This window comes from Ochotona princeps, unplaced genomic scaffold, assembly GCF_030435755.1.
Source record: "Ochotona princeps isolate mOchPri1 unplaced genomic scaffold, mOchPri1.hap1 HAP1_SCAFFOLD_2896, whole genome shotgun sequence".
Lineage (NCBI taxonomy): Eukaryota > Metazoa > Chordata > Mammalia > Lagomorpha > Ochotonidae > Ochotona > Ochotona princeps.
Window position 1 is genome coordinate 1 of NW_026697935.1, and position 27,690 is coordinate 27,690.

At 41.4% G+C, this 27,690-nt stretch overlaps 1 protein-coding gene across 2 annotated transcripts in view; it reads left to right on the forward strand.

Moving 5' to 3' along the window:
* LOC131479064 (CTTNBP2 N-terminal-like protein) overlaps positions 1-27,690 on the forward strand; it is a 43,173-nt gene continuing 15,483 nt past the window's right edge. Inside the window, exons 1-3 of one of the 2 annotated variants that reach the window (XM_058659682.1) lie at positions 1-90; positions 11,846-11,972; positions 18,081-18,188. In XM_058659682.1, coding sequence (XP_058515665.1) covers positions 18,090-18,188 — 99 coding nt within the window. In that variant the 5' untranslated portion in view covers positions 1-90; positions 11,846-11,972; positions 18,081-18,089. The other variant, XM_058659681.1, reaches the window with a different exon arrangement.

Here is a 27,690-nt window from a genome sequence, read left to right on the forward strand (position 1 = left end):
CGGCGGTTGGGGAGGCGGGACCTCAGGGGCTGTGGATGGGGAGCGGGTGGCGGAGGCGGCGGGGCGCGGATCCCGGAGCGCCGCGGGAAGGTAGGAGCCGCCGGGTCGGGGCGTGGTGGTGGCTGGGGTGGGGGGCCGGCGTCTCCGGGGTAGATGCCGGGGTGGGAGCGCCAGGAGCCCCGGCCCCGCCGCCATCCCTGCGGCCCAGCCCCTGAGGGGGCGGCGCCCGTCGCCTCCCCGGCTCGCTGCTCCCGGAGGAGGCGTCTCCTCCTGCCCTGAGGGTCCTGGCTGCCGGGGCCGCCTTCCCAGCTCCTGCGCAAGGCCTGCCCTCGGGACACCCTCGCCCCGGCGCGGGACGCACAGGCTCCCAATTCCTGTAAGGTTTGGGGGCGGAGTGGAATGGGGTGGGGGCGCAGTCCCCATGGTGCGCTACACCTGTCCCTGCTCGCTGGGGTAGGACCCGAGCTGGCGTCCTCCGCAAGGTGCAGACCCATTTTCCAAAAAGGAAGAATAGGGCGAAGGGGAGAAAAAAGGACCGCCAGCTGCATGCTGCTCCCCATCCCCCATCCTCGGACCCCCAGCTCTCCGTCGGGGAGTGCACAGCTTCCTTGTGCCTGGACCACGGTCGCCAGCACCCTCTCTGCCTTTGCTCTCCCTGCCCCGCTTCCCAGGGTGTTCTTAGGTTTAGGCTGCATTTTTTTTTTTTTTTGGGCTCTCCACCCCCATTTCCTTCCCCGCGACTGGATGGAAAAGCAGCCTGTGTGTTTCCCAGCGAGGTGGGCGTGTGAGAATCTCCGCCGTGTTGGCTTTGCGTGGGCAGGAATACAGGGTGTATTGTTTGACAATGAGCAAGCGGCGTGTTTTCACATGGGACAGTACAGATCAGTAGGTGAGGAAAGGGGATTCTCCCCACCTTGGGTGGGCTGCCGCTGCATTGGTCAGGGAGGAGGCAGTTAACCTTGACTGCGCTGCACCACAGGTTGAAACAAAAGGCAGGAAGTGTTGGAAGAAAATTCAGGGTCCGCGGTCCAGGTTTATGATTAATCTGATCCGGTGGTTTGGTTACTCTCGTTAGCCCCTCTTTGATGGTTTCTTCCCCACCACCCCCTCTCCAGGGAAGCAAACACTTATAGGACGTTATTGATTGTTTTATAATTCCATTATCTTCTACCAAAATTTACAATCTCAGCGGTACATTTTGTATCTCTGAGATAAGGGCAAATAAAGGCATGGGACAGGTTAGCTGTTATCACACGTCCCTGTAGCCCTTGTGAAGGGTCTGGCAGGTTGGAGTGCATCTCAGCCGATGCAGCCTCGATGGTTTCTGCCTGACACTGCTGTCATTGCCTCCTCGGGAACCCTCTATGCTTAGCGTTTCTGTCTATTAAAATCTGCCTTATTTTTAGCTCTCCCCCCCCCCTTCCCTCTCCTGCTGTTACATATAGCCAAAGCGCTGAGATGCAAGAAGTTGCTGTCCCAGAGGGTGATGGTGCCTTCATGAAGGGAACAGTGTCTGGGGGGTGAGGTTCCAAGCTTCAGAGCTGAGCTCGCTCTCGGGGGCTCAGGGTTCTGCCACCTGATTGTTTCCAGATCTCCAGGAAGAGAGCACAAAGAAGAGACTGTGTGGAGGGTCTCCCCAGCAAACGCAACTGCCCTGCTGCCGCCGCAGGGGGAAGCAGGGCCCCCTGGCCAGAGCAGCAGAGAAAACCCAGAATAGCAAATCCCAAATAAATGTGAGATGTGTGTATGTATCCTATGACCTGAACAGAGGACAGAAAGCAAGCTGGGGTCAGAGACTGAGGAAACCAAGTCAGTGGCGATTGCCAAGACCTTGACAAAATGGGAGGGAAAAGCTGAGCATTCTCTGATTTGGCACAGTAAGCAAGCCCTGTTTGATACACCTTTGCATCTTGGAAATCTTTCCTCTAACTTTGTCAGCATCTGTTTGGCACGTTCAGTGCAGGAAAACATTGTATGCACATGAAGTCCATGAGGGCAGACAGAGCTTTCTTTTTCCTTTTATTCTTATAGTGCCTGGTGTGTGTGTGTGTGTGTGTGTGTGTGTGTGTGTGTGTGTGTGTGTGTGTGGAGAGAGAGAGAGATAGGTGTGTCCATACGCACACACACACAATGTGACTTAATGCTTAATGAGTGTTTGAGCCAGGAAAAAAGGAAAACTAAGTTTGAAGCTGTCGCCTTTACTGGAAAGATAGTATCCTGATAAAATATGGGACTTCTTGTCAGTATCTGCAGTATGCTTTTTTTGTCTTGGTTGAACATGATTTTTTTTCCCTGAGGTATTACAGAACTCCACTATCATAAGAAAACAGCTGCTGGTTAGGTAGCAGAATTTTGGTGTCATGAAATATGAACCAGACTTAGGCCTAAGCGCTGCCTTTGCATTGTAGGATTTTATTTTTTGGTGGGGATTTTTGTTGAGGGATAGTTTCCGTGTATTTGATTTTGACAAGTTACTGATTTACTTTGGAATTTTTTAAAATGGAGTTTAGTTGATTTTGTGCGCTTCAGTTAACACAAACTACAAACAGCACAGGGCAGAATGGGCCCTTCTGTATAAGCCTCCAGACCAATTCTGAAGAGTGGGCTGACGTCTTGGCCGGTTCGGGGTTGTGGGGCTGCCCATTAAACTGTGCACCTTGAGTTGAATGCTCCCCGTTTGAAGTGGAACAAACTGGAGTTTCTGGGGGGAGGGTGGGGGAAGCTATTGAACTGCTGTTTGCTGAGACAGGAACAGCAGGGGTTTATCTCCAGGAGAAATTTGTCTAGTCTGTGGTGAGTGACCTCTCTGGTGGCTTACCTGCCTGTTTCTAAGCAGGCCATTTCATTGTCCTGAATGTTCGCTGTAGTACTTGAAGTCAAGTCTTCCAAGTTGTGGTTCTCTCTTGTATCAGGTGAGAAGAAGGCTTTTTTTTTTTTTTTAAGTGGTGATCCCATAGAGAGTGATTGTTTACAACACAGACTTCTGAGGCAAACCAGGGTTCAAATCCCAACTCTGCTACCACTGAATGATGTGACCCAGGACAGGAGCAGAGTTTCTGTCTCCAGAGTACATCAGTTACCTCAGCTGTAAGACAGAAAAGTTACTGGGGCCTGTGTGCCAGAAGCACTTACTACTTGATAGGTCTTATTATTATTATTAGCACATGGCATGTGAATGAAAAAATAACGTTAACTATTCTTTAGCTTTTGTTTTAAAATCATGTTTTCGCATGATTTTCCTTATTGCTTGATTTGTTTACATATTTTTCAGTGTATCACTCAGATGCCTAAGTAGAGGGAAGCAAAGTTTGCATATGTTATTATCTTAGAAGTCTGAGCTTTTAGGAGTGTTTTTATCTCTTTGGAAGTATGTGTGTCTAATAATGTTGCTATGCAAGTTTTCTTTTGAACTTTTTAGCCTGAGGACAAAGAAAGGCAAGGGACCCAGCCAGCTGATGACCTCATTCGGAATTACCAGTTGCTGAGCTCCAACCAGCACTGACTTGAGTACCACCATCCTCACTGGCAAGTGGTTCCTAGACAGCTTCTGTCTTCTGTGAGACTTCAGGGACTTTCAATGACAATTTCGATTAAATGTGACTTTTATCTTACTTGTGACTTTCCTCCCCCACACCCTCAAACTTAGAAGTGATTTTAAAACCAACCAAAACTACTGCAAGAAGTTGTTAGAGGAACAACCAAAACTGGGGTGAGAACACACAGATTAGGGGCAGAGAGACTGAGGGAAGGAGAGAGTGAAGATACGGAAGTCAGGTCCTGAAATCAAGGATGCAGTGATGTGGCTGTCCCTCTCAGGTATTTCCAAACTGCATTTCATGGACAAAGCCAAAGCTTTCACTCTAAATACATCCTTTGCTCTTGAATGACACCTTTCTGACTTCTAGCCAAGCATAATTTAAAGAAGACAACCCATCATTGAGAGTGTAATAGGAACTCGATGAGGAGAGCAAGGGACCAGCAGCCAGTTGTGGTGCAGCGGGTGAAGACACTCCTTGTAACAATGTCATCTCAGAGTTTGAGTTCTAGTTTCAGCTATTCTGCTTCCAGTCCAGCTTCCTGCTAATGTGCCTTGGAGGCAGTGGAAGCCGGTCCAAGTGCTTGGGCCCCTGTCACCCACATGGATGGAGTTCCTGTCTCCTGGCTTCCACTTGATCCAGACCTGGCTTTTGCTGCCATTCGAGGAGTGAGCCAGTTGATGAAAGAGTTTGCTCTTTCTCTCTGCCTTTCAGATAACTAAATCTTTTAAAAAAGAAAATGAAAATGGGAGAGAACAGGATGGGGGTTTATTGAAAAGATTCCTGCCCCTGAGTGCTTTAGGGGCATCTGCATAATCCTTAGTGCAAGGTGCTGGGAGGGAGTGTGCTCTGGCTTTGCTCATAGGTGAGAACCAGCGAAGGAAAGCCAAAAGGTCGTAATTATGAGATAAGAACTGCATTATGAAGCAGAAAGGGAGGGAAGATAGCTGAGGGATCAGTTGTAGAAAAAAAAAAAAGAAAGAAAAACACTAACTTTGGAATTACGAGTGGGTGGAAAGAGGATGGCTTGACTTGTGCTAACTGGTCCTTCCTGGTGCTAGAAGAGTAGCAGAGGCAGACTGGTTCTTCACTGTCAGAATGTGAAACTGCTCTGCTTTGGGCTGCCCTAAGGCTTCTCCACTGGTAAGCCCTGGGCACTCACCGCCCTCGCTGGCTCCTCGCACGGTCCCTGTGGGGTCTGACTGCTCCTCAGTCGGTATGTCTCATAGTGCAATCATCATTTCTCTCTAAAATCAGTTCCTTTTCTAACATCCCTGTTTCTGTCAATGGCATCATCATTCTTGTCACCCAGCCTCAAAACCTCAGCGGATCTGCGATTATTTCCCCTCTTTGCTTCCTGAAATAGAACCAGTCACCAAGTTGCTATAAGTTCTCTTTAGCATCCCTTTGTCAGTCTTTTCCATCCTTAATATTATTTTCCCAGGTCAGATGTTTTTATCTCATCCCTATGCTGGTAAGTTTTGCTTCCAACTACTCTGTCTGCTTCCAAATTTTTTGTCAAGTATAGTCTGTACCTTAAGCCTTTACCCTCCTAAAACTACACTTTCCTCATTCACCGAGTTAAAAATGGCTTCTCATTTCCTAAAAGATGAAGTCTAGTTGTGTTGACTGGGATTCAGGAATACTGAACAGCATTCTTCCAGTTACCCTTTGTGGTTTTGTTTGTTTGTTTGTTTTTAAGATGTATTTATTTTTATTTGAAAGACAGAGGTGCAGTTATAGAGAGAAGGAAAAACAGAGAGATTTTCCATCTACTGATTCACTTACCAAGTGCCTGCAATGGCCAGAGCTGAGCTGATCTGAAGCTAGAAGCCATGAGCGTCTCCCTGGTCTCCCGTGTGGGTACAGGGACTCAAGGTTTTGGGCCATCTTCCACTGATTTCCCAGGCAGGGAACTGGTTGGAGAAGTGGAGCAACCAGAACATGAACTGGCACCCATAGGGGATTCCAGTGCCACAGGCAGAGGCCTAGCCTACTGCACCACGGCGCTGGCCCTTCTTCTAGTAACTCATTGGACCAGATATTTATATGTGCTAGATTTCATCAAATTGAATAGGAAGAGAAGTTGTCTAGTAAAAAGCAAAGCCTTGTGGGGCATTAAGACAGATCTGTGTAAGCAATTGAGTTGATGTAGTAAGCAATTGAGTTGATGTAGTAGTAGAGAGTACCTCCTTCTGAGTTGTGAATGTAGATATTTACCCACCCACCATGTATTTAATTTAATGTAAAAAGCTGCATTTCACAGTCATTACAGAATAAGATTGTGACTTGATTAAAAGCAATAAAAAGGCATGCTGCTTAGCACCCATGTCCTAAGAGCACAGAGAGCCCATTCAAGCAGAAGAATGTGCTTGGTTGGCCTGGAAATGGGTTCCAAATGTGCATCCCTCAACTGAGTTTCCAAGGAGCTGGCCATGCTGTCTCTTTCTTGTAGCAGATCAACCTGCCAGCTCAGAGGAAGTAAGCTTGCTTTGATCTGTAAGTTAGACACTGGACAGATAGACAATGCTAAGCCATTGGGAAAAGCCAAACTTAATTGTCCTTGCAGGTGGAACCAAGTGAATGCTCCTCCAGGAAAAGCAGTGAGAGAATAGGCCAGTCACTAACTGACTTAAGCCGTGAAGCCACCTGTTAAGCACACATTAGTATGCTCGTTTTACAGATGAAGAACTAAAGTTCAGTGAGTCAAGCGCAAAGCCATGAGACTCTCAAATCCTGCCCTTTCCACTGTGTAATACACCGCCCCCAGGAGAATCATTGTCCCAGCACTAACCAGTGCTTGGTTTGTTTTGTGTGATATTCAGTGGCTTGCCAAATGTTAAGCTTTAAGAGAAAAAAAAAGTCTGTGATCTACAAAACACTATTGCTGGTTAGATTTTTGTCAGGTTTGGGTGAAGTTCTTTGCAGTTCAGGGAGAGTCAGATTATAGGCCTGGCTCAGGTACAAGGACTTCAGCTGCTTTATGGTTTGTCCTCCAATATCATATTCCATATGGAGTTTCTCCCAGCTTGGAATCGTAATGCAGTCCATGACTTCAGCTTACAATTAGCATTCAAAGGGTTTTTGCATTCCAGGCTGCCTGTAGAATTGTAGCCCATAAATTGCTTGATGGAAATAAATCAGTCTACACGTAACCATTCTATTCTTGTGATGGTTTTATTTTAAAGGAGCAAAAATTAAGGAGGCTAGTAGATAGATGCTATAGGCAGAAATTTGCTTGAAATGTTGTCATTTCATTTAAATTAGGTTAAAGCCAACTACTAAATGCTGTGGAAGTGGTTCAAATTTCCAATAATAGTCTAATCTTAAAAGATGTATGTTTTTGCAAAAAAGGTTTTTATTAATGTTTAAAACTATTATTCATCTTCACTGATACACACTGCAGCAGTTTAGCTGGTGTAGTTCTTCTGGTGTAGTTTTTGCTCACAGAAGAATACTTGAAAGGGTGTAAGCAGATACCCAGGTAGACGGACCTGTTTTAGCGGCTTTGTGCTGATGTCTTTGGTTGAGGGGTAGACATGTCTAATTGTTTATGATCACAAGACTTCCTCCTGCTTTTCTTCCATAAATATACAAATCTGGTTGGCATCATGTAAGCACACACGCACAAAGTATGAGACGCGTGAGCAAAATGACAGAGCAAAACTTTGCTATCTGTCGCAGTAGCCCAGAAAGTAGCTTACACAAGATCTAAGCAGACCTGCATGCTAACCTACTTCTACTGACATTCCTGTAACAGCTCTGGTCTCGGTGCTCATCTGTAAGAGACAGATGCACAAGATTGTTTGAGAGGTCCATTCCCTGTTTGTGAACCACCACCAGATTCCTAAGGCTGATTAAAGTTCTGATGTGAACTGTGGTCACCAAGTAGAAGTGGTTGCCAAGAAAGCCTCTGTAGTCAAGTTCCCTGTGTTCAGATGCCATCTCTGCTGCATACCATCTGGGTGAGGCTTTGAGCCAGTGATTTTGTCTCTGCCTCTGCTTTGCCATCTATTAAATTGGGGGGGGGGGGGTGATGATGAACTGCTTGGTGGATGTAGCTGTCACCTGAAGGTGTCACAAGGATCAGTTGAGTTCACACACGTCAACGACTTAGCACGGTCTGGCACATGCCATTAATATCAGCTCAATATATGTCTTTTTTCATTCACTATTATTACTTGGGTTCTTTAAAAATGATGCTGTGGAATCATGAAATTGTGATTTTGTACAATATCATTATTAACTAAATTCTGTAGTAAGCACATATTCAGAAAACATGGTATTCTAGATTCTGCTACAAACATTGTGTATTTGAATGGAGTACTACTACAGTGCTGAAGTGCTGGCTTTATAAAGAGTTTTAGCTTAATCACAGAGCTGGCCTTTTGAGAACTACACATGTCTGTGCTGACAGTGTTGGTCCCATAGCACGAGTGTCGTTTCTTTGTTAAGTGTGATATTTTAGGATAACTCAAAGCACTTTCCTTTCAGAGGGCCTCTAAAAGTGCTCTAAAGCCATTCTGTTGTAAAGGTTGCCATCTGTAGCATGGCTAGGGAGAAGGCTGATAAAGCAAGACAGTCTGAGAAATAATATACCAGGGCACAATGAACACTAAAAGATGTGTGTGTGTGCAAAACTTTTTAAAGCCCATATATAGTTTCATACCACACATTTTCTGTGAACTTTTTCACAACCGCTCTCATGGTGCTCTGCTGCGGAGGAAAAGACCATTTGGTGTAATGGTCTTTAAAACTAGAAAATAATTAGTGTGTTGGATTAGTTTGCTGGGGCTGCCAAAATAGAGCGTCACAGACCCCAGGTGGCTTTAATTAAGTGCAATTTAGTTTCCATAATTTAAGGATGGGAGTCCAAGACCCAAGGGTCGGCGAGGCTGGTTTCTTCTTGGCTTGGACAGTCTGTCTTCTCCCTGTGTTTTCACATCTTACCTCCCTCTTATCTGTCCATATCCAAAGTTGCCCTTCTTGCTTAAGATACCAGTCATACTGGATTCTGGCCTACTCGAAAGGCCTCATTTAACTTAATTATCCCTTTAAAGCCCTTGTCTCCAAATACAGTCACATTCTGAGGTGGTGGGAGTGAGGGCTTCAGCATGCAGCTTTTAAGGGAGCACAGCTCCGCCTGCTAACATGTTGTTTGCGGATCCAGGTAGTTCAGTAAGAGAGAAGCTTCCCTTGAGATATTGATGATCAGACTTAATACTGCTTAATATAAAAAGCAAACTGAATAAAACGAGATTTTTTTGCCTTGATTTTAGAATTTCTGTAAATAATAAAAGCAAAAATGATCTTCTTTAACAAATGTATGAAAGATCTACTTTCTTGGTTAGGAAATGATTTTCTTAGAGCATGCAGATGTTTTTTTCTTTCCTAGACCGACCCTAAAATGCCAAGAGAGGTGAGGGCTCTTTTGGAATGTGTCACTCTCTTAGCCCAAATGCCTAAATAACCCTTTTGAAAACCAGATATGCCAGATGCTGGGGAACCTTGCAGCTTTTGCGATATCAAGGTAACATGTCAACACTTCCCACCCCTCGCCTAAGAGGTTGCCTTGGATAGGTTTTTAAAAATAGCAGTACATTTTTGTCTGTAGTTAGATTTAGTCTTTATAGATGTGACAGATTTCATTCATTGTTATTTCACGTGTACTAGGTTTTAAAGGAAGTATGACACCCTATGGGGAGCTGTGAAAACACCCTTTTTATAACTTAAGAACAATCATGTTATTTGGTTGTTTTCATTTTATTTGAGGAGTAAGAAGAGAGAGGGGAGAGCTCTCAGCCACCAGGTCACTCTCCACTGCCAGCCATGGCCACGGCAGGGTCAGCACCAAACTGGGAACCACAACTCAGTCCCACCTAAGTTTCCTTCGTGGGTGTCAGGAGCTCTGTTATTTAAACCCTCACCATGGCTTCCTAGGACCCATGTTGGCAGGCAGCTGGAGCCAGGAGCCAGAGGCAGGCATCAAACCCAGGGAGTTCTGATAAGGGATACAGGTGTCTTCATCTCTAGGCCAGACACCCACTCCTAGCTCTTTGAGTTTCAAGGCTTAACTGGTCTCTTATATTCTTGTTTCTTTATATGTACATGAAAGAATATAACTGGAACAAGGTGTTTTATATCTTTATTATATCTGATCATTAATACTAAAAACCTATTGATGGCCTATGAGTCAGTTGTAGTCTAAGTTGCTTAAATTTGGTATCTGAGTATATGATAAAGAAGTCATTTTTATCCAACTTTGCAGGAGTTACATCTCCTAAGTAAAATAACTGACATTTAAAAATATAAGAGCTGATTTTTAAAAACATATAGGTGTAGATTTTTCCTTGTCTTTTCATTTCTTTTCTTTTTTAAAGATATTTCCTTGTCAAGAACTACCTAAAGTTCATCTAAAAATGTTTTCCTTCTGTGTCCCTTATCACTTGAGAAGGAAAAGAGCCTTCAGTCTCACATAAAGATATGTTCACACCCAGATACTAGACAGACAAACATCTCATACTCCACCCTGCCAAACATCTCACACTCCACCCTGCCCTGCCCTCCGTCTCACACAGCTATGGAAGCTGTTCCTGGTGTTTCTTTTCTGTGTCAGCCTGTGTGTGGTGAAAGGGCCACAATGCCTGCTCTCCTGTAGAGGTAACTCCGAGTTGCAGAGTGGAGCTTGGTCACCCAGAGAGGGGCTGGGTGAGAACAGTGGGCAGAGCTGAACCACACTACGACCACCCATGCAGCTGAGGAAGCAGCAGGGAGGGAGGGTGCCCTCTTGGACGGCCGTGACTCCTGGACTGACACATCAGAGTTCATCTAGAGCAGACACATTGACGCTGACTTGGTGGGAACCAGTGAATACACCAAATGGTGCAGGACAAGCTGAGTTAAAATCAGTTTGTGAAAACAGAAGCTTTATACTTAAACCCTTCATGGGCTTATTTCTTCTGGGCATGGAGATTTAGAGAGCTTCAGCTGTTTTAATTGTATATATTTGTATGAGTTTTTTTCCTGAGAAAACTGTAAAGCATAATATAGCTATTGCTGGCTCTATCATGGGTATGATAATGTATCCAGTTTGTCCACAAGTGGTTTTTATTTCAAATTCATAGGCTGCGGCATTCCTTAGACAGAAAGATCTATTTCTAAGCCCGAAGGAAGGTTGAGTCTTGGAGGAAGCAATGCGCTGAACATCTGGTTGAAATGAGCTTGTCTTTCAAAGTCACTTAACGCTTGTTGACAATACAAGCAACAGTTCATTTAGAAAATGAGGGGAATGAGTCTGTAGACTAAAGTGGCATGCCAAAAATCTGGCAGTCATCTTTCTGGTTAATAAATGTAGGATTAGAACTGTCTTTTTCTGAAAATTCTGAGCTGTCTCGTTCTCCCCAACTATTGAGCAGAAACGGCTGGGATAGCTCACTTAGTGGTTTGCCACCATGTTGCTAACTCCATATTGTTGACAGCATAAAACACCCACACTTCTCTCCTAAATTGAGAGAGTCTTAATTAGTTTAATGACTGATTTTTGGTTGACTAAAACAACAAGTATTGCTGGCTTATTTCTTCCTTTGACACTGTCCTTATTTGATTTGTTAGGTTTCAACAAATCAAGTAGATTTTCAGATTTGATTTCTTAAAATGCAAGACAAAAATTACATTTTATCAAAGTAAATGGAAAGCCCATTATTTTTTTTTAAACACTGACTGGGCTTCATACATATAGATATATATGAAACATATAAAAAATTTGGATATAAATTAGCACTTACTGTTTGGAAACAGAAGGGAAAGTAGAGGCTGAACCTGTGTAGTTGCTGTGTAACCTGTGTCAGAGTTGAGATGGAGACCCATTGACTCGTTTGTTTATGGGATTGGCAGGAGGTAAGGAGATTGAAATTTCCCACATGTAAACCTGGCAGTTTGGACATTTCAGTTGTGAGTTTGATATTTTTCTGAGTTGGCTGTACAAATTCGTGGTGAGTCAAGCAAATGCATTAATTCAGGGAGAGAAGAATGGTCATTCTCTTCTAGTGGCATTCAGAAGTTAGTCTGAATGACTGACAGTGCACAGAGGACATTTTAAAGTTAAAAAAAGTTGAAAGGCCCACCTGTCTGAATTGTAATTGTAAAAGGTAAGTCAGATTCCTGGTACTTTTTAAAATATATTATTTAGCTTCAAGAACTGGTGTTTTCTTCCTTTTTGGTATCTGCCTACAGCTCAGGCTTTATCTACCATAATGACAGCTGATATAACAGGAATTAACAAGTTTATCAATATATTTTTTATTTTGCAGCACTGGACACTATTCTACCACGCTGATGGCATTTTAACTATAGTTGTCAATTTTCCCAAATTTTAACTGAAGAAAACCCTAAGAAATTTATACTTGAGGACAAAAGTGTAACTCCACCAATTAACAGGTCAGTATCACCCCATCCCCACCATCCTAAAACAGTTTTACTGTCGTTCGCTTATATTTCAGGCAAAAAATTATAATTCCATATATTGCCGTTAGCTTCAAGTAACTAGGAACTGCTACACTTGAGTGCTAATAAAGATCATTAAAGTATGCAAAAACATTAATGCTCGAGTTACACAGCTGTGGCCCTCCTTTTTCCTTCTGTGTAATACATTTTCTTAATGTTTATTTTTGTTTATTTTCATCTATTTGAAAGAGTAACAAGGAAAGAGAGAGAGCTCTTTCATACATTTGTTCAGTCCCCTACCTAATGCCAGGATCTCAGAACTCCATCTAGTCTTTCATGTGGGTGGCAGGGGTCCAAGCAATTGGTCAGTCCGTGGCCTCCCATTTTGCATTAGCAGGAAACTGAATTGGAAGGGGAGTGACCAGAATTCCAACTGACACCCCACATTAGATGTAGGAATTGTAAATGGCAGCTTAACTTGCAGCACAACACCAACTGCTTCCTTATGTTTATGTTGTAGCCACTTCATGCTGGCACTATGCTAAAGTTGACACAAGTTGGTAAAATGTTCAAGATAATAAAATTTGTATGCAGAAGTGATTTATAGAGATCACAAGTAAGAAATTATTCATGCCAATGACAACTTTTGTTCTTGCCTAAGCTGGATTACTTTATAATTAAAGTGACTCTGAAGATTTAAATCTTCTGTCAGAGGATACAGATATATACACAGTGCTAGCCTTGAGAATATATATCACAACATTGTACATACTTTGATTTAGATACAATTTGGTTTAGTTCTTTATATATTTTACCTCTTCATTTTTACTAACAACTAAACCTTGATTTTTTTTTATTAATCTGGAATGTTAGACTGGAACCAAGAAAGACTTTAGAGACTAACTAATCTTTTATTTTACCTGTTCAAAAATGGTATAATTTCCTCAAGGCTATGTAACTGGTCAGTGACAGAGCTGAGACTAAATTTCTGTGCTCCTCAGTTTCAGCCTATTTTATTTTACTTATCTATACTTCCTATGTATTACAGACACAGTTTGGGGTCTCTAATACATAAAGAATGTTCAAGGTCTGTGCAGATATTGAGAAGAGAGTCCTGTGTGGACACTGTCACTTTTAGCTCTGTTCCTAAGCTCAGTTGATTTACCGTGTGTTGCTGTTATTTATAGAACCCTTTACCACATGCTCATTATCTGCTTTACATAATGGAAGGGGAGAACATTAAATGATAGGATATTTCCTCCACCTTATAATCTCCCTGAGGGAAATAAAAACATGAAACCATGAGGAATGGGGGTCTTATCTAAGAAAACAGTGGATTCACTCCTGGACGTGCCACATTTTTCAGGTACAGTTCCCATCTACAAAAGGGCAGGGGAAGATATTTCTGATGCTGTTGATATGGGCTACTCTGAATGCTACTAATGTCTTTCTTAACATTCTTTGAAAAGTCAAAGAAGATAATAACTATTAGTAATTAAACCAGAGTGGGCTTCTGGTGCAGTAGCTAAGATACCATTTTGTATGCCCACATCCCATGTTCAGGTGCCTGGTTAAACTCCTGGCTCCAGTGCTGATTCCAGCTTCTTAATATACATCCTGGGAAGCAGCAGGCCTCGAGTATTTGGTCTGGATTGAATTCCTGGCTCTTGGCTCCTGCCTCTGTCTGGCCCAACTCAGGCTGTTTATGATGGAAAAGTGAATCTCCCTTTCCTCCCTTTCATTAAATAAGTAAAAACATTTTAATAGAGTTATCCAGTTATTTAGCTGGTATCTTGGATTTGATAAGATAGTCTGCATTTATTAACGCAGTCTTCACAGTAACCTGTGAGTTAGATCCCATCTTTGTCCCTGAGAATTAGAAAACTTGTCCTGTCACACAGCTTAGCACAAAGCCTTGTGCACTTTCCAACAGGCCATCGTCCATTCTATGTAATGTTATTAGCTTGATGGAATTTTTGTTTTATTTGATTTTCTTTTAAAAAAATAATTGTTATTGTCGGAATCAAGATGACAGAATAGAGTAAGCACACATTTAAACAGATGGAGAAACATTAGCTAGTGTGAAGCAGAGAGGGCACATTCCAGGAAATAAGATAGGACAGAACAACAGCAGAAGGATACTGGAGACTGACAGACACAGGAAAGCAGCAAAAACGACAGTGTGGTTGGTGATGCAGTGACCAATACCCAGTGGCATTCAGCAAGTGACAATGTGAAATGCTGCAGCAGCCAGAACTCCACCAGAACAAAATGAAAAGGAACATTCACCAGGAGCTCAGGAGGTGAACCCAGACAAAGAACTGCCCATCCTGCTGATCTGTTTGAATTGACCAGGAACAGAGACAGAGCAGCAGGCCCCAGACAGGCAGTGTGGGAACAAAATGGATTTCACAGCCCAGTCAACCCCCTAGATCTGAATCGAGTGCCATTTTGTTTAAGGAGGCAAAGGCTATGGGGGCAGGACTGCACATGCACTGAGCTGGGAGTTAACTCATTTCTGGATCAGTGAAGTACAGTGTGACATCCTATAGGTTCCACCCAAGATGATAGGTCCAGGTAGCCCTCAGACCTGATGTCCAGAAGATCAAGAACTCTAATAATGGCACATCAGGCACCATTTTGTACAGTGTGGCAAAAGCTGTAAGACTGCAGGGACAACAGTGAGCTGTGCATGCACTGAACTGGGAGTGAACTCACTGAGCTCAGTGCATTGCATTGGTCCCACAGGGAAAATAATACGACTTTGGCATCATATGGGTCGAAATAGGACTAAGTGGCTCTGAGACCTAATGGTCAACAGGTTCTGACAAGATCAGCACCACCAACAATCTAGTTATATAGGATTCCTGGTGTCTCCCTAATCCTGGGAACTGCTTGAACTGGAACTGGGAGAAAGGTTGTACAGACAACAGTACAGCCTCAGCATGGTATCACAGGAGGAACAGACTGGCAAGCCAGGAGCTGGGGCTCCTAAGACCATGGTGGAAATCCAACATAAGAAGCCAGACCTGGAACTCATTGGAGGGAGTAGCACGAGTGACTGCAAACAAAGAACCGTGCACCACTACAATAAGCAAAATAGAATTGTAGACCTGTGGGTGACAAAGCTTAGAAACCTGCCCCCAAGGAGAAGAATCTGGTAACGAGAAGTACAATGACCAAGAGCAAAAGCAGAGACAGAGGCACAATGTATATTACTGAAAACCCTGCTGCAAAGAAGCAAAAGCCTTTGCCAGCCTCAGAGTTAACTGAGGAATACATAGAGAAAATGGGGGATACAGAATTCACAACACTTGTTATAAAGCGTCTTATCAGCAATGAGAAACACGTAAAGCAGAAGTTCAAACAATTTAAGAAATATGTCACACAGGAAATGAATCAAGTGAAAGCTGATATATCAGAAATTAAGAATGCAGTGGAGCAAATTAAAAGTACGGTGGAGTCACCAAAATAGAATGAATGAAGCAGAAGAAAGAATCTCAGAATTGGAAGATATTTCCTATCACCAGGAAACAAATAAAAAGCTGGAAGCAGAGCTGGGTCAAGCTAAAAAAAAAAGTATTCAAGAATTGAGAGACACTATTAAAAGGCCAAATATAAGAGTTACGGGAGTCCCAGAAGGTGCAGAAAGAGAAACTGGGATTAAAAGTGTATTCAATGAAATAATAAGGGAAAACGTCCCTAATCTAGAGAAATAATTGGGAAACAGCATCTAGGAGGGGCACAGAACTCTCAACAGGGTTGTCCAAAAGCAATCTTCACCACAACACATGATAATCATCTCTCTTCAATCCAAGATAAGGAAAAGATCCTTAAATGTGCACGTGAAAAAAATCAGTTGACATATAAAGGCAGTTAAGTACACAGGAGACCTCTCAGAGGAAACTACAGAACGGAGTGACATATTCCAGGTTCTAAAAGCTAAAAATCGTCAACCCAGGATAATGTACTCAGCAAAGTTTTCGTTTAAAAATGAAATAAAATTCTTCCATAGTAAAGAAAAGTTAAAGGAATATGCCTCTTCCAACTACGCCGTACAAATGAACTTAAAGATGTTCTCTTGACAGAGAAAAGGAATAGTGGCCACCAAAACCAGACAAATCTGAAGAACATTCCAGTAAAATAACAAAAGAAGAGTAAATCAATGAACAACCCATTCCTAAAATGACAAAACCAAATTATCACCCATTCATATTAACCCTGAATGTAAGGGGCTTAAATGCATCAATCAAACATTATAGATTAGAAGACTGGATTAAAAAACAAAACCCATCTATTTGTTGCCAACGGGAGACACATATCACCAGCAAAGATCAGCAGAAACTATAGATCATGGATTTTGATTTTTTTTGTTTCACTTCTTCAAAAACTCTTTCTCATTAAATTTTTCAGTGACTCATAGATCATACAGTAGCATCATTTTCTTCAAGAAGGTTCTTGATTTTCTTTTTAATTTCAGCGACACATTAGTCATTCAGTAGCATGTTATTTAACTTCATGGCATTGCTAATTTCTTTTTTCTTCCTGTTATTGATTTTTTTTTGTGGCTTTTTAGTTAAGGGGATGTATAGTAACTATGTAATGGAGACTGTTATATCCAGATGTGAACATACAATGCAATATGTGTCTCTGTTTCCAGATCAAAGATGGAACTGTTAACTATATCTTGACAATAGAATGCTGGACTCTCTGCCATTGTCCATACCTGCAATGATGGACATATGATTGCTTATAAAGAACCATGCTACAGTAATAATATAGGGAAACTCAATGGGAGGGAAGGGAATTGGGGAGGGGATAGGGAAATCTCAAGGCCTTTGGGCCTGTATCATAATGTGATAATAAGAAGTAAATAATAATAATAATAATAATTGTTATGAGGCACTCCTCAAATACCAAAGTGAGAATCACTTGCTAGTTAAGAGACTTCACTAGTCAGAAAGTTAACAGTTAAAACTGATGTCACACTGAGGCTATTTTACTGTATGATAAAAAATCTAGTGTGTCACGTCCTGAAACAGTGAAAGTAGTGAAGCGTACATTCTGTTCATGTTCTCTTTATGTAAAGGCAGTGGCTCTGGAAGAATCAGAAAGCCTTTGTGTGCCTCCACAACTTGGTAAGGAGTAGTTCCAGAAGGTGTGTAAATTTGTCATGTTGTCACTCACTTTCAGGGGAACTATGTGAGAATGGCAATGTGGAAGTAGAAAGTGGGTGAGGGGAAATACCAGTTGCACTACTTTGCAGATGGTGAAATGTGTCTGCCCACACACTGATCTGAAGGCCCTGAGATTTATTGCAGGTATGAGTGTGTGTGTGTGGCCTACGAGAGATTAATCTATAGAAAAGAGTGAGTTTGTGTCAATTTGCCAGTTAGCAGTTATTTCAAAAGATGGTTGGTAGAAATGCAAACTTAATTAAGTTGAATTCAGTTTGTAATTGCCTTGCCAATGAAGATGTTTAAACAAAAGTATTTTAAGAAGTTTTTTGTAAGAATAGACTTGTATGTTATTGTATTCAAGTCTGTTTTACTATGCAGAATACAAATATTGTGATTGCTGCTGTGAAAATAGACAGTTAAAAAGAAAATTTTCTCCTTTGTTCCCACCAATCTTCATCTCAGACAGCATTTCCAATTTCATTTCAACCAATTAAAGTGGGATGTCAGAATGTTTTGTACACTGCTTTGGAATTTCCTTGTCTGAAATTGGGAGACCTTTTCATGATCTCACAATTTTTCAGTTAAATGGCTGGTATTCATTGTAACACTATTACATGAACTTCTGGTGAACGAAATGCATGACCAGTTCTTTCAGAGACCTTGAGTGTTCATTAGTAAATGTGCCCAAATAAAGACAACCAAGGTTGTGCTTTGTGAGTGGTGAGGAGGTCAGTAACCCAACTGAGTTTTATTTTCTCTTACTGTTCAGTTTATGATGAACCATAGAAAGTTACTATGTTATAGCTCTTCCTACAGTAATCCAGACTGCAATCATTGCTCTTGCTAGTCTCCTTTTTTTCCTTTGGTTTTATCAGATCAACCCTGTCTTCTGTAGATTATCTGATGATTGTCTTTGTTTCAGGCTGACAGAATGAATCTGGAAAAACTCAGCAAGCCTGAACTCCTGACACTATTCAGTATTCTTGAAGGAGAGCTTGAAGCAAGGGACCTTGTGATAGAAGCTTTAAAGGTATGTCCCCATTTCATGAGTGATCATTTGCTCTACTAAGGTGTTGTAGTAGCCCCCACTGTAGGGGAAGGGGACACCTAGTGATGTTTCCTGGAGCCAGCCACCCCTGTGCTGTAACTCGGGGACCCTGGTGAAGCCTTTCTACCCGTACAATACTTCCTGTTCTCTCTTTGTGAAGTCTAGACCTGAAACCCCATTCTTTCAGTTTAGCAAGCCTCAGCGGTTTTTTATGTTGGCTCCTGTCAGAGCTTCCCGAAAACTCTAAGATAAATGCACCCATGTTTACCCAATCAGGATACAATGCCTGACAGATCAAGGACCCCAAGAAAGTATCCGTGGAATCTCCAGACACCAGATTAAGAACTCTTCCTTTTGTTGAAGTGTTTGATGTTCGTTAGAGTGCAGGGGTGGGGGACATTGGTTGTGTGTCGAGGCAAAAGTGGGGAGGAAGAATATGAAAACTCTAAGGTCTGAGTGAAGGGATACAGGAGTGTGTAAATCTTTTCTAGTGTCATGAATCCTTTCTGCTTAGACAAGTGATTCTCCCAGTCTGCCCTGAGAGCATATTTGGGTAAGAAAGAAAAGACTTTAAGGGTAACTGTGTGTATGATGGGAATATGATCTTCCCAAAGGGAAAGGAGAGCTGAGCAAAGAAGTGAGACGTAAGTGTGCCGGAAAGAGTCGCTCCTGCAAGGTGCAACTAAGTAAACCCAGTAGATCTTAAAGTTCATTTAATGAAAGGTTTCTGAAGTGCTTTTCACACTGCAAAATTTTCCTAGCTCCTTATTGAATAGAAGGGACACATATATTCATAGGAAGTCATTTTGTTGAAGATTCTTTTGTAGCAACAAAGAACATTTTCTCACTGTTATTCTTGGGGACCTTAGGAAATCGTTAAGGTAGTCAATAATTGAGTCCATAAAAAAGCTGTATCTTTTATATATATTTTTTTTATTTTGAATTTTTGAATTATGTGGTACGATTTCGTATACACTGGGATTCCCCCCGCAGACTCCCACCCCCTGACAGATTTTTCCCCATTTTACTACAATGGTATACTCCTTCATAAGGAATCATAATTCCATCAGTCTAAAAGCTGTATCTTTAGTTTTCTTCTTTTTTTTATTTTTCCATTTCCACACTGATTTAGGTTATGTCCGTTCATTTAGTTGTATCTCTGTAATCTTTTATTGGATTACTCTGAGATGATAATTGTAATCAAAATAAAATTTCAATTTATTGAAACTATTTATAGTAAAACATTGTGTTTTTTAAAGCCAACTGGAAAAAGCTGACATTTTTATCTGATATGTCTTGGGGTAACTACTGCTTTTTTTGTTTTCTCTGGCTGTGTTTTCGTGCATAGTAAGTACTGTCCAGTGGTTCTGATCTTCCAGAGTCTGTGAGGCAGTTCCTTTCTAACATGGAAACATAGAAGCTGCCTTATGGCTTTCTTGGGGACCACACATGGATGGCCTTGACAGGTGTCTAGTTGTATATATGCCAGTTCTCTGCTCAGTTTTGCTCATCATGCCTCATACATAACTGTTCTTCATCCAGTTACTCAGCCTGTCTAGAACATAACCTTGTCTTCATTGAGAATACATTATTTTTTTTGTAAGAATTCTTTTTTTTTCAAGATTTACTTACTTTTATTGGAAAGTCAGATATACAGAGAGGAAAAGACACAGAGGAAGATCCTCCATCCTCCAGTTCACTCCCCAAATGACTGCAACAACCGGAGTTGAGCCAGTCCAAAGCCAGAAGCCAGGAACTTTTTCCAAATCTCCCACACGGGTGCAGGGTCCCAAGGCTTTGAGCCGTCCTCGACTGCTTTCCCAGGCCACAAGCAGGGAGCTGGATGGGAAGTGGGGCTGCTGGGACACGAACCAACACACATGTGGAATCCCAGCGCACATATGGAATCCCAGGGAGTGCAAGACAAGGACTTTAGCCACTAGGCTGCTACACCGGGCCCAAGGATACATTGTTAATACACATTTATACAAAACACTTTCTAATTTGCATAACATTGCAAATTCTATGGCGGGGTAGGATTCACTTATTTTTATCCTGTCAGCATTATGTTACATACTGCATATCTAACAAGCACTTAGTGGTTGCTTGCTGTTTGATGGATGTCTCTGATGTGTTCTGAGCAATGCCTAGGTTTTTGATGATCTGCCTGTCAACGTGTATAAAAGTAAACAGCAACTGGTTTTTAGCCACTTTCATGTGCCTTTCCTCTGTCACTCTTAGAGGTTTCTTTATCCTTGCTTGTAAATTCATGAAAATCCTATTCAATTTCTCATAATCCAGTTCCATTAGTATTACCAGTAGGCTTGACCTTAACTCAGGATACCCTTCCATTACTTAGTCCGTCTTTATTTGAATTGGGTATAGATTGAGCTGTGCCTAAGCTTCACCCTCTAGTGCCTGTTGTAGTTCTCATTTTTTTTATCCTACTTCCCATCTGCCTCAGTGCCTTCATGGTTGGCATGGGGAGGGAAAATGGCTGCTTGTATAGAAAAGTGAGAGGATGACATTGCTGTCTCTTTTATGGTTCTATCAGGATGATCGCCACTTTTCAGCCATAGAAATTGTATGGACCAAGAGCACCCAGTCATTCCATGATCAGCACTCAGCATAATCCCTGTCAGACCGATATTCAATAAGTGTTTATGGAACAGATGAAATGGCTGCCGTTGCACGTGTTGCTCTAAACCACTGACTTCAGAGCGGGACTTGTGCAGCCTGATCTTACCTGCTGTGTGACATGCCGCCTCCTGGTTTTCGTGTTGGCAGGTGCTGCAGAGATGTTTATTGCACGTGTTTTCCTGAGATCTGCTTTTTTCTGCATGAATCCAATTCTAGTGAGTGTAGTCAGCTTCTAACCAGCTGAAGGAGCAGCTTGAGATGTGAAGAGCTGTAATTAAGGGAGCATTTTGATGGAAGATGCCATTCTGAAGCAGGCACAAGTGTTACATAGTTTGCATACAGTCTGCAGATAATAGAGGTAAACTGATGCTTACACTCTGCAGTTTTGGTGAAATGAATAGCGACACCCAAAGTGACACACCTTTAATCTGTCCCCGATGAAATTGGTGGCAGCTGCATTTGAGGACAGCAACTGCCATATTGGATTCCTTAAGCTAAGGTGATCTGGAGGACTACTTTTTTGCTTGGTTGGTTGGTTCTGAAACATATCAAGACTTTACTGAATCACATAGCTTTTGCTTAGCAACAGACACCTGTTGAACTGTTTGGTCTAATGTGGAAACTTTTTTTCCCTTTTTTCCTTTTAGTATTCATTTGTTAAGTCATGCTTTTAGAGAAGGTTTTGGGCTTTGTTTGATCTATCAATGACTGGTTTTCTCTTTCTGTTTTGTTTTCATTTTAAAAAGCTTTTCTTGTTCTTTTTCTCTTTACTGTCAAAATAGATTTCCTGGATATAAAATCTGTTCTTCAGTTTGTATCTGAACAAAACCATGTGGTTCGTTGCCTCTTTTCAATGAGTAATAGGTCACACAAAGAAGGTTAGATTTCTTTAGTGACATACTATAAAGTCCCCCTAGTTTGTAAGTGGATCCTGCCTATTAAGTTAGAATTGTGAAGAAAAAGAAAGTTTGATTCATCTTTCCAGAATTTCTGCCAAGAACAGATTTGCAGCTGTACCCTTGTAAGGTTCTCATAGTCATGTTCTCTTTTTACTCCAAAGCCACCTCTGCTGCAGCCAAGGGATGTTTGGCACAGACCCAGGGAAGCCAGTAGGAAATAATCAAATATTATTTCTGTTGTTTTTGAAGTCTGTTTGTCACAGAGACCATTTATATTGTGTTTGGTCACCATTAAACTTGATATGGCATGTTTTTCTGTTTTAGAAGGATCATGTCAGAGAAAAGGTCTTTATAAAAGTGTGTCCCTTCAGCTACTTTCTGAATGAGAGTATGATAAAAATCCCCTCTTTAGTGAAAGCAAATTACATTGTTGGTGACTATGTGGGAGCAGCCAGAGAAGAGGGGGAGAACCACACAGTTCGGTGAGAGAGCCAGGAGAGTCTAGGGAATGGTTTGTGACCACCCCAGAAGAGAATGAGGGAACCTTAATCAACAGCCATTTTAAAATTCTGGGAATAGATTTTCCTGCTAATAAAACTGAGGTTAAAGTTTTCTTTTGAATCTTTCACACTGGGTATTTTATAGCTGCATGTCTTAGACACTTTAGAATCTGTCATACAATTATGGCATCAATTTTTTAAAAAGATTTGTTTATTTATAAGGCAGAGTGACAGAAAAAAGAGGCAGGAAGAAATTACCCATCCACTAGTTCCCTTTCCAACTGGCCATAACAATTGGGACTGAGCCAGACCGGAGCCAGGAGCTTCCTCTAGGTCTCCCACATGGGTGCAAAGCCCCAAACACCTGGACCCATGTTCCACTGCTTTCCCGGGTCCATCAGCAGTGAGCTGAATGAAAAGTGGAGCAGGTGGAACTCAAACTGGCACTCCAGTATGGGACGCTGGATGATGGCATTGCAAGCAGTGACTTAACATTGTATCACAGTACCAGCCCTGTGTGATCGTTTTATATAAAAGCATTCTTAAATTGCTCATACAATAACAAATGATAAATAATTACAACTTGCATGTAAAATTAGCTTAAAGAGTCTTGAATTCCTTTCCACGTATGCCTCAATCATAGAACAGGTAAAACTCTTTTGAAGCCTAGGATAGAACTATAGTTTTGGGCCAAAGACCATTGCAAAACTTCCTAAGGAAGAAAATTTGCAGGCAGAAATGTTATAGACATGACCAAGTAGAAATATATTTGGAGCACTAGATAATGTAATATGTCACCCCATAGGTTTAACTAGTGAGGATGTTTTTCAGCAATCGGGGTTGCTTAATGTATGGTGCCACAACACAGTGTGGCACAGTGTGTTTTTAATAAGTGAGGTGATTGGTATTTTTTATTCCTGTTCTTTATTAAATAAAGTCCATACATGAAACGCTATATTTTCAGGAAAAAGCCATAAAGATAATTACAAAACTATTTATAAGAACATTCAGTTATAAGGACAGAAGCTCTGCACTTAATTGTGGTAGATTTCAGACAAATCAATTTACCCTGTAAGCTTTATCTGCAAAATGTTTTGTCTATTATCAGAGCTAAATGAGAAGCAAATACTAATTGAGGTACTTGCTCACATTTACTGTTCGTTATTGCTATTAGAACACAAGTTTTAAAGTCCATTCATCTAGAGATAGAAGATGGGTGTTCTTACTTTCCCATTAAGTGTTAGTTGTTACTAGTGATACTTTTATGCCTTTAGGGAATTGGTGGTTTTGAATTGCTCAAGCCTCACCCCCATAACCAAAAGCATGTATTTATTTTCATACAGCTGAAGGGTTACAGGTGTACACTGGGGAATGGGCAGATATTACATTAATAATTCTATCTGTCTCTCTGAGATTTGTTTATTTGAAAGGCAGAGGTATAGAGAAAGGAGACTGAGAGACACAGGTCTTCCATGTGCTGATTCATTCTCCAAATCGCTACAACTGTCTGGGCTGGGTCAGATCGAAACCACAAGCCAGGAGTTTCATCTAAGCTCCCTATGTGGTTGCAGGGGCCAGATGCATGGGCCATCTTCTGCCATTTTTCCAGGTGCGTTAGCAGAAGCTGGATGGGAAGTGGAACAGCTGAACCTTGGAGCAGTACCCAAAGGGCAGCACCTCAGCTGGTGCATTTTCGTGCTGTACCACCACACTGGCTCCAGTCCCCTCTAGTAGAACCATGAAAACAGACAGTGTAGCCATACCGGGGAAGTCTTTTTTGCAGAATTGGGTTTTGGGCTCTTTTTTTTTTTTTTTTTTTCTTTTTTTTTTTTTTTGTCGGTTTAATTGTTTATTCCTCTGTTGCTAGATTTGGCATATTGTTAACTTTTTGGTTTTTAAAAGCATCTTCATCAAGTATGATTGATATGCAGTAAACTGCCTGTTTGATTTATATAAATCGATAGGTTTGGGTATACAAATTCCTCTGTGAAACCATTGTTTCAGTTAAGGCAAAAAGTGTATTCATTGCTCTGGAGTGTGCCTTGTGCACCTCTGTAACCCATGCTGCCTTTCTCCAGGCCCTGCTCCCTGCTGCCAGACAGTTGACCTGTTCTCAGGCACTGGAGATTAGCTCACATCTCACAGAATTTTGTTATTTTATTTTTGCCTGAATTTTTCATTCAGCATAATTGATACTCATCATGTTGTATGTATTGATGGCTCATTTCTTTTTAGTATTTAACAGTTCCTCTGTTGACAGACATTGACTTACGCTCTTCTTCATTTTAGTCTATTACAAATAAAGCTGCCATGAACACTCATAAATAAGATTTTTTTATGAACACTCTTATTTCTTTGGGATAAATATCTAGGAATGGAATTACTCTTTTATAGTAGGTGTGTTTTCCAACATGCTTGTACCATTCCAGTTATTCTATGTCTTTATCAACATTTGGTATGACCAGTCTTTTTAATTTTTAATAGTTGTATAATAACTCACTGTGATTTTAATTTGCATTTCCCTACTGACTAATTATGGTGATATCTTTTTATGTATTTATTTGCCATTTGTATTTTTTTCTTTGGCGAAATATCTGTTGGAATTTTCTGCTCACATTTTTTTAATTGAATTGTTTGTCATCTCATTATTGAGTTCTAGACGCAAGTTTATCAGATAAGTGCCCTGCAAATGTTTTCTCCCAATATGGTGTGGCTTATTTCATTCTATTGTTATTATTATTATTATTATTTCATTCTCTTCTAACTAGTCTTTTTACAGTTAAGATGGTTAACTGTTATATTAACTGTACAGTCAGTTATTTGTATACTCCAAAAATCATTGTTTGTCTTTCAACCATTAAAAAAAACCTTACTATGTGAGATAATGCATATATTAATTAGATTTGACCATTCCATGATATATATCTATTTGAAGGCATCATTTGTTGTATCTCATTGATTTTAGAATCAACTTATCCGTTCCTCTAAAATTCCTGTATGGATTTAGGTTGGAATTGCGTTGAATGTGTAGATCACATTGAGGAGAATGACATCAGTCTTCCTTATTCGTGACCGTGGTGTAACTCGGCATTTATGTCTTCTTTAATATCTGTCAGCAGAGCTTTTAGTTTTCAGTGTACAAATCTTTGCACATCTTCTGCCAGAATTATCCCCAAGTTCCTGATTCCAGCTTCCTGGCTGGGGCGACCCAGGTGGCTGTGGCAGACCTGAACTGAGCCCCCGCTCCTGGCTTTGACTCCAGGCTCTGCCCTGGCGTGTTCAGCTACATAAGCTCTCTCTCTCCTCTCTCTGATAAATTTTTTAAGGACAGGAAAACTATGAATTTAGGGGAAAATAAACACTTATTTTATGCATACTCTAATATGAAGATACTAGAGGGGGTTTTTTTGTTTGTTTTTTTGTTTTTGTAATTCCAAATAGTATGTTAGGTAAACCGTGCTCAGCTAAGTGAACAAAAAGATCTGACCATAAAAAGGTAAAATACATACTCCTCTATGGACCGCACCAGGAAGGTGAAGAGAATCCCACATTTCATACATTTTTAACTCTATTTTAAAATCTGTTTTTGAAAGAGCTACTCATTTATTTAAAAGGCAGAGCTGCAGATAAAGGGAGAAGGAAGGACAGAGCACGCTCTCTCATATGCTGTTTCACACCCCTGAATGGCTACCATGGTTGGTGCCTGGGCCAGGAACTCCATCTCCACCTCCCACAAGGGTGACAGTCTTCCACGGTTTTCCCAGATACTTTAACAAGGAGCTGGAGCAGGAGTGGAACAACTGGGACTCAAAGCAGCACTCCAATATGGGATGTGTCGCAGGCAGCGGCTTGACTTTATGCCACAATGCCGGCCCTGGCACTAAATTTAAAAACACTATGTATGTTCTTAGACCTATGCAATGGAGTTTATGTGCAAGGATATTTGTTACACATTATTCACAGAAACAATGCTAGGAGCAGCCTTAGTGTCTATTAGTACAGATCTGTTAAAGTAAATTGTGAAATGATTATGGAATAAAATGTTAAAGAGAATGAGAATAGATCTTTATGTATAACACAGAACAGTCTCCCACAGGTAAGTGGAAGAAATAAGTTATAGAACAGTTTGCATAGGGGAGAAAAACAGATGAAGTTGGCACTGGCGAAGCCAGAAATACATCTCACAAAGGCCCTTCCTTCCTTCCTCTTGGCATGGTTCCTTTGAGAGTGGTATGCCCTGGAGGGAGCATGAGCTTAGCGAAAGAAAAGTCTCCAGGTCAGCAGTGGCCACTCCACCAGAAAAGAGCCCAAAGAAGCAGGTGCTGCTCTTCATATAGACAGACAGACAGACAGGCATGTATATATACGGTACTTCTTAAATTGAGGCTTTATGAACGGAAGACTGCATTCTTAAGTGATTAAGCGTCTTTTTTCTATTGAGAAAAGCATTGAACCCCATATGTAACAACTAGTTCATAAAAATAGTTCTTTGGTATCACCTATTTGCTGTCTAACTTTTTGTCACATCTTAACCATCGTGAACATTTTCAAAATTAGCGTTTTGGGGTTTTGAAAGTGAAGGTGCCAGATGAAAAATCACATTTCTTGTTTAACTGACTTCTTCCTGGGGACTTTTAAGTGGAGGGGAGTTACACCTTTTGGGGGAAAAAAGGTGGGCAACTCAGCTTATAAAATGAGAACGCACAGTTCTCCAGCAGCCGGAGATTTTAGAAAAGATTTACAGCCGCATTTATTCAGCCTGAAACTAAAACAAATAAAAAAGGGAAGCAGCTTATTCCTGTTACTTTGAGTTCCGCTTATTCTGTCTCCCTTGTATATGTTGGCCCTGTGATTTGGAGTTAATCAGAGGATATTTCTAGATTCCCCTGGAAAGAGAAGCAAAAGAAAACATAGACCTTGCATTTAAAACTAAAACTGTGATCCCTACTTAATGTTTCAGTTCAGCTAGTTACAAGAATATTTTGGAAGAAAGGAGGAAACCCTCTTGTGTTGCTTACTGAAAATCTTTATAGAAAGAAAGCGTTTTTTTAGATTGAATTGGGAATTTCATTACATGAGAGGTTATTTCTTTAGAAACCATGCTGTAATAGTATTCTGTTCTTTGAAGCTATTCTAATATGTGCACAAGGCTGTTCATCACTGGGGCAGCGCTGTTTGTTACCCAGTAGGTAAAGCCACCTGCAGTGCCGGCATCCTGTATGGGCACTGATTTGAGTCGAAGCTACTCCACTTCCAATCCAGCTACCTTGTAAAGGTCTGGGAAAGCAGCAGAAGGCCCACATTTGGGCCCTCCCACCCACATGGGAGACCCAGATGCAACTCCTGGCCCTTGGCTTTGGCCTGGCTCAATCCCGGCCTTTGAAGCCATTTGGGGAGTGAATCAGCAGATGAAAGAAAACTGCCAATAAACTAAATGTCTATCAA